The 8,333-nt window shown below is 29.1% G+C and overlaps 1 protein-coding gene across 1 annotated transcript; it reads right to left on the bottom strand.

Moving 5' to 3' along the window:
• Positions 1-6,432: 6,432 nt before the first annotated feature.
• Positions 6,433-7,806, bottom strand: LOC126664553 (uncharacterized). The gene is made up of 2 exons (XM_050357001.1): positions 7,797-7,806; positions 6,433-7,379 (listed from the first exon to the last, which is right to left on the bottom strand). The coding sequence occupies exons 1-2, from the start codon at positions 7,804-7,806 to the stop codon at positions 6,433-6,435; spliced, it is 957 nt and encodes a 318-aa protein (XP_050212958.1).
• Positions 7,807-8,333: the final 527 nt, after the last annotated feature.

Genomic DNA, 8,333 nt, shown 5'->3' with positions numbered 1-8,333 from the left:
TTTTGATGGTATATATTTTTTTTAAAATAATTTTACTAACATATTAAAATATAAATTAATTTTTAAAATTCTAATAATTTACTAAAAAATTACTTCATATTGACATTTAGTCTATTATATTTAGTTTATATTAAATAGACATTGAGTTGACATTAAATTAACATTGAGTTAACATTAGTTTTAAATAAATTATTTTCAATAATTTAATTTACTTTTTATTTTATAATCAACTAATTAAAAAATTTGAGTTGACTTTCAGTTGATATTAAATTCGACATTTAGTTAACATTTACTTTACATAAAATTTACGCAAAACACTCTAAAAAATCTTAATAATTTATATTCAGTGTACTATTAGTTTAGTTTTGATGGTATATATTTTTTTTAAAATAATTTTACTAACATAATAAAATATAAATTAATTTTATAATTCTAATAATTTATTAAAAATTTTACTTCATATTGACATTTAGTTTACATTAACTTGACATTAGGATTATATTTAGTTTTTATTAAGTGGATATTTACTTGACTTGAGTTGACGTTGAGTTGATATTGAGTCGACATTGAGTCGTTTCATGATTAAGTTGACATTAAGTTGACATTAAGTTGACATTGAGTTGATATCAAGGTTATAAAAGCATGCTTTAAATTAATAAAATAAATATTTAAAAATAAAATTGATTCATGATTATATAAACAATATCAATGTATATTTTAAAGTTGACAATGACTCGTTTCATGATTACAATAAACATGATTAACTAGTAAATGTCTATTTAAATCTAAAGCTGACAAAGATTGGATTCATAGTTATATAAACACACAATAAACTAATAAATGTATACTTAAAAAATAAAGTTGATTAGGAGTTGATTCATAAATATATAAACATATGATAAATTAATAATTGTATATTTAAAATCTAGAGTTGACAACAAGTTGATACATAGTTACAGAAATATATGATAAACCAATTAATGTATATTTAAAATATAAAGTTGACAACGAGTTGATTCATGGTTACATACACATTATTAAAGTTTATTTTAGAGTTGAGAGTAAGTCGTTTTATGGTCACTAAAACACATGATATACTAATAAAAAAATATAAAATCTAAAATTGACAAATAATTAATTTATGATTACAAAAAAACATAATAAATGAATTTTAAAAAATTTGAAAACAAGTTGATTCATGTTTACAAAAACGCATGATAAACTAATAAATATATATTAAAAATCTACATGATATTCTATTGTTGATATAAGTTGATAAATGGTTATAAACTACATGATAAAGTTAAAATGTATATTTAAAATTTAAAGTTAACAACGAGTTGATTAATGGTTACACAAACCTTTAATTTTTTTACTTTATAATTTTATTTTAATACCATAGATTACTACAAATAAATAATGAAATTCATATTTAAACTCTAAAATTCACTAAAAATTATTCATGATTATATAAATACACGATAAATAAAAAATATATATTTAAAATTTAAAGTTGATAACGAGTTGATTAATAAATACATAAACCTTCATTTTTATTTTTTTTATAATTTAATTTTTATATTATAGATTTCAAATAAATTATCTCAAATATATTTAATTTTTTAAAATCTATAATTAGTATATATAAAAATTGCTTTCAATATATATACAGTTTTATTTGTGGTTGAATTAGTTTACGTGCACTCTTATCAATTATTAAAGAGTGAATATATATTATAAAGAGCAAATAATAACAATAATCAGGTCTTGCCTTAGTGATAAGGGATATGGACATGCATGGGAAAGGACATGGGTTCAATCCTTGGTAAGTGCAAATTGACATTTTATTTAAAATTTTAATGTCTGACCATTGACTGATAACCATTGGCTGTTGACCACCCGCCAGCCACCGTCCTCCGGCGACAGACCGCCGTCCTCGCCGTCCTCCGGTGACTTTCCGGCGACCAACTATCGTCCTCGCCGTCCTCCGACGAATTTCCAGCGACTGACCGCGGTCTTCCGGAGACTTTCCGGCAACTAACCGACCACCGACCGGTCAAACCACTCCTTACCGGTCAACTCATTCCTAGCCAGTCAGACCACTTTTGGTCCAACCGCCACCTAATCCCTTATTCATTTCTTGATAAGGGGTAAAATAGGCCTAATATTTTTTTGAGGTATAAATGAAAAGATAAACGACTAATGAGAGATTTCTGCATAATTTTTATTTGTGAGTCAAAAGCGTATACTTTTATAAAATTTGAGATATAGTGTGTAATTTTCTCTAGAGAATTGCGATTGAAACTTAAAATTTAGGCCCATGATTTTTTTAATCAACTTATAAGGGATTTTATTTGGAGACAATTTTATGAAATCCCCAAAAACAAAAAAGTTTATATCAGTGACTTACAAAAAAAATTAATCAAAAATCTCAATTTTTAAAATTCATTTGCGAGGGATACCTCATTTTATTTTATCCCTTTTCTAAGTTTCAGTCACTTAAGGTTAGAGTTAAAAGGCAAGGATTAAGAGTAGATGACTGGTGGTCAGATAGGCGGCGACAGTGGTCGGACAGAAGACGACGGTGATCCAATTAACACGCATCAGTCTCATCTCTCACCAACCTTTCTTCACTGCTCAATAGGCGCCATTATCACTGATGATTTTTCAATCAATGTTTGTCTAGGTGATGTTCTTCTTTATTGGTCGAGATCCCTGCTGCTATTTTAGCCATAATTGAACAATAGCATAGGTCAAAGAAATTGAAGAATTACAGCTTGTATAGGTCTAGAACTTAATTATCAGGGCTTTGATGAGTACAGATGCTTCCTTCGAGGTTTAATGATTCAGTTATGGATGTTTGGAAGAATGACAGAGATAATAAAATTGGTTATGGTTTTGGCGGGGATGAATTAGTTGAAGATAGAGATGATATTCTTGATTCTAAGAGATGTAGATATAGCAAAAAGGAAAATTTGTTAGGAATTTTAATTTTATTTCTAAGTTCAAGTTTAAGTCTAATTCTAATTCCTATTCAATTTTATCAGGCATTAAATAATTTTGATAATTTTGACTATCCAAAATGCAACCATGGGAATAGTTTGGGGTGTGCGCATGGGTTCGGATATTTTACTTCTAAGAAATTGAGAAGAGAATGAGCTAGGAAAAAGAAAGATGTTTATAAGCATGAGGATTTTTCTTTGGGCGATTTGGTTTGGGCAAAATGTGTTCATGGTGGCCAACTGTTGTGATTGATCCTGTATTGGAAGCTCCCAAAATTGACGTTTCATGGTTATTCTAAAAACGGCATACTATTGGTTTGTCCATCTCTATCTTTTGGTAATTTTCTCCTTTGCTAAACTTATTGCTTAATTTGTTGATTTTAAAAAGTGATAATTAATATGCAGGACTGTATTTGGGTGAAATAAGTGATGTTATTCCCATTTGCAAAATTTAACAAAGGTTCAAAATCAAGAAGCTGAGGAGAAGTTGCATTTCTAGAGAATTAGTTAGCAGTTATTTACTTCATGATTAAGTTAGTTAAAAGTGTAAGTTAGTTAGTTAAGAAACAGCTTCTGTTTGTAAAAGAATAATATAGGAATATGTGTTATTTGACACCAGTCAATAACAGTATAAAAAGACATGTAAAACATCCTTTTTAATTAATGAAAGAATTATCTTTTTCTCTTAATCTTCTTCTTCTTCTTCTTCTTCTTCAATACTTTGTGTTCTTCAACTCTAATCAATCAAGTTCTACAAATTCTATTATGGTATCAGAGCTCATCTAAGCTCGCACAAACTCTGAATCAGATTCAAAGAATTTCTCACTAACATGCTTTAAATTTTTCTCAATTACTCAATTCTTTCACAGTTCTTGATTCTTCCTCAATTCTTCTTTTCTTGAAACCGTAAAAGTTTCAATGTCTCATACAAATTTGGATTTTGATAACCATTGAGTCCTTTTTATCTACACCCAAATAAAAATCCATCATTAGTGTTAGTTTCACTTTCTTTAAATGGACAGAACTATAATTCTTGGTCAAGATCCATGGGGATGTGTTTGTTATCCAAGAACAAACTAAAATTTGTTGATGGAAGCATTTCTGTACCATCAAAAGAACAAGAGATTTATTCTGTCTGGGAACGCTGCAACACAATGGTTCTTTCTTGGATCATTAGATATTTATCTCCATCAATTGCTCAGAGTGTCTTATGGATTAATTCTTCTTTGGAAGTTTGGAGAGACTTATGTGATAGGTTTTCTCAAGGAAATGTTGTTCATATCTCAGATTTACAGGAAGAGATGTATGTTTTTAAACAAAATGGTATATCTGTTGCTGACTATTTTACTCAACTCAAGAGATTATGGGAGGAATATTCTAATCTTAGGATGATTCCAGTCTGTAAATGTGATCCTCAATGCAATTGTGATACTTTAAAGATAGTTAAGATCAGCAAGAAACAGATTATATAATTAGGTTTTTAAAAGGTTTGAATGATTCTTTTGCAAATGTGAGAATACAAGTTTTGATGATTAAGTCTTTACCTAAGATCAACAAGGTTTTTTCATTGGTTTTGCAACATGAAAGGCAAATGGGAATTGGTTTTTCAAATCTCAGTAGTCAGATTAATGAGCTAGCTGTATTTGCAACTCAAGCAAATTCTTTTCAAAGAAGATTTACTGCTTATGGAAACAATGGAAACAAGTCTTATGGAGCAAATAGGCCACCTGCTGGTTTTGGTAATGCAAGTAATTTTAGGTCTCAAGGGTTTCAAAGAAAGGCTTATGATCAGAATAGTAATGATAAACCAATCTGTACTTTATGTGGTTTTTCTGGACACACAATTGATATTTGCTCCAAGAGGCATGAGTATCCTCTTAGATATAAATCTAAATCTAGGTTTGTTAATCAAGTTGGTGAATGTTTACCTAAAAATGACCAAGAAAATTATTACAATGGTCAAGAACATATGTCTTATGACAATTATAGTGTTTTTGTTAACAATGGACAATCTGGAGGAAGTTTTAATGCAGATCACGTAGCTGATGTTAAAAATTCAACACCAACTTTCACTCAAAATCAGTATAATCAACTTATGAATATGCTTCAACAAAATATGTATACAAGCTCATCAAAGATCAATACAATTTCTACAAACTTTACTTCTGCTATAGCAGACTTTGGTATGCATATTTCTGCCTGTTCTATTATACTACTCCCTCCATTTTTCTTTGTCACTCTAGGCAAATATATTTTTCCATTATTAGTTGTCTTTTTAGGAATTCTAGACTATTTTTGTAATTGTATTCCAAGTTTGCCCCTTTTATAAATCACTCCTATTAACTAGTTGGTTCAATTTACTAGATAAAGTCTTCTCTCTTTTTTTGAAGTCTTTTTTAGTTATCTGAATCAAATTAAATGTGACTTTTTTTAATTCTTTATATAAGTGAAAATAATTTACATCATAAATATATCTTTAGTTCTAAAAAATCAAAGAAAAAAATATGGAAGAAGAGAAGATTAAGGAGAAAGAAGGAATCTCAAAGAAAAATGACTTGAAGAAAAAGAATGGGCTCGACTTCGATTTGAATGTATTGGCGGAGCGTAATTTTGATTTGAACAAATTTCCTATCGAAACTTTTGAGTGTGAAAATGAAGAGATTAGAAAAGAAATTATAAAAGTGCCTGGAATTTATCTTCCAAAATTTTATTGAGAATATTTTGTTGGTTGAATGATTTTCATGAAATAATGTATGAATATCTATCTTGCGAACAATTTTTATTTGGTGGTTTGGTGGGTGTTTATGTTCTGTGAAAAATGATTATGTTTAAAAATTGTTCATATTGCTTATTACGAGAATGGTTTACTTTACAATTTGAGCAGTTTGTTTATTCATAGTGACTTTCCACCTTTTAAAACAAGTAATATGTGAGTTATCATTGGACATAATTTTCAAAATACAGATACAATAAAAATATTTAAGTAAATGTGCATTGTGATAATAGAAGCCAATCTGTTCCTTCATGCAAAAAAAATTACATTAAGCTAACCCAAAGATATTGAAAAACAACATTACATTTAATTTAAATAATTAAACACTTCTTGTACCAGTAGTAGATCACACTTAAGTTGATTAGGAAGTTCGTGAAGATCATCCAATTTTACCTTATTCATATGTGGAATTTTGTACTTATTCGAACCCTTTACTCGCATGATTTCCTTCATGCATAATTGTAGCGAGACAAATATACGATTGGATTTTTTCACATCAAATTCATCATATGATTTCATAACAGCTGAAATGAGTTCATCTATATTTTTTGGTGCCTCCTTGTGTTGTAGAGACTGAATAGCACTAAAAGTTCCTAGGTCCAACACATTCAAATCCGGAGAATTTGCTGGTTGACTCATCAGACGGATATCAAATCCTTATAATCTTGCCGCTTGACAAAAATCTTCATCATTCTTACCAACATGTGTCCTTGCATTGTCTTGATGAATAAAAATAGTGGCCATAATATCATCTCTTGGCCATTTTTCTCTTATTGCAGGTAAGACTTTTTCAATCAAATATGATCTCATAGTATTCCTATTGATTGAAGTTAAAGGTTTTGTCTCTAAAGTGCCCGCTATTCTATTTGCACTATTCCTTATAGCCGGGTCTTGAGTCACAAAAGGAAATACACCAATTTTTCCATTAAAATTTTCATTTCCTTGTGCATCAAATCTTGGACGAGCTATGGCAGCTAAAAACATCACTTTGCCAATAAATTTTTTATTTTTACAGCTTCGTATCGGATCTTCTTCATCTGGTAGCAAGTAATATTTCTCTGTCTTTCTTGTCATATAGAACCACTTTTCATCGATGTGAATGATATTGTACATTCCCTTAAATATTGGATCATGTGGAATGCTAATTTTGTTAAGCATTGAAATGCAAAATCTCAATCGAGCTCTCATGTTTTCCTCCTTTAAAAAAGGTTTTATAGCATTTGAATGTCGCCGTATGGCACCCGACTTAAAAAGGTTAAATATTGTGCTTGTATTCATTTTTAAGGAGCAAGCTAGGGAATCTAGACTTGTTCGTTGTTGTAAAGGAATGGCACGAAATTGTTCCAAGTCAATTTCAATTCTTTTACGCCCACAATTTTCGGTCTTTTTGTGAGACACGTCTGCATTTTCACTTAATTTTGATCGTTTCCAAATACGTTGAACTGAACGCATTGAAATCGAAAATTTTGAAGCCACCGTCGCTGTAACACCTCTTTTCAATTTTCCATCGACGCTTTTTTGTAAAAGCATCTCATACACATCTCTACGTTTATTATTGCTTAATTCTTTCTTACTTCGCAAACTGTCAGAGTGTGATGACCCATCTACAGCAAAATATTTAGCATATGGAGTAAGTGGAATAAAGATTATAGATAGAATTAAACTATAATGAAAAGATAAAATTATAAAGAACCATTTGTAAATATGGAATGCTACATTTTGTCATACTATTTCATGGCCATTAGTTAGTTTCCAGTTAATCGTTCACCATAATACCCACAACCCAAACCATTAGGTAACGACAAAAATTAAAATTTAAAATAGAAAAAACAAAGTTAATCAGAATACATGAAAAATTAAAACAGTTTTAAATTATTTTAGAAAAAAATCTATCATTCACCCTAATAAAATAATGTAAAAGAAGAGGAAACTAATTGCCGACAAAAAACTCTTCTTCTTCAAAAATTAGCGGCTCATCATTTAGATTCTCTATAATAGGAAAAGGCTCGTCTTCTTCTTACAGAGTGACATTGAGATCAAAAGTGGAATCGTTAATAGATTCATTAAGATTTGGAATACAAAAATTAGATTGCTCATGACAATTTTGTTCCCTATATTTCTGTCATCAACATCTAATTTTCTATAAATTCCACATTCAAATCAATTATTGAAATGGATTTTCCAGCCATAATTGAATGGTATTCTACTGTTCTAAAAAAGAATAGATTTAATCCTTGTTTTATCATTAAAAATAAGAAGGAAATCCATCCAAAAAAAATCGGAGGGAAGTTCAAATTTAATTTCCAGATTTTTGAAAACAACCCATTTTTTTATTTTAAAAGATCCCTCCCTTTTTTTTAAGAAATGCTGTGCCTTCATAAATATAGTGCATATAATGAATAAACTCATTAATTTACCATTATCTTATTAAATAGGGTTTCATAAGTCTTTTTATTTGTAAATTAAGACAAAAGGTACACTTTCTTAATATTAGCAATTTTCTCTAAAATGACAACTAAAAAAAATGGAGGGAGTAGTAAAATTGACTATAATACTTG

The sequence above is a fragment of the Mercurialis annua genome, linkage group LG1-X (assembly GCF_937616625.2).
Source record: "Mercurialis annua linkage group LG1-X, ddMerAnnu1.2, whole genome shotgun sequence".
Classification (NCBI taxonomy): domain Eukaryota; kingdom Viridiplantae; phylum Streptophyta; class Magnoliopsida; order Malpighiales; family Euphorbiaceae; genus Mercurialis; species Mercurialis annua.
This window is presented reverse-complemented; position numbering and strand designations above follow the sequence as displayed.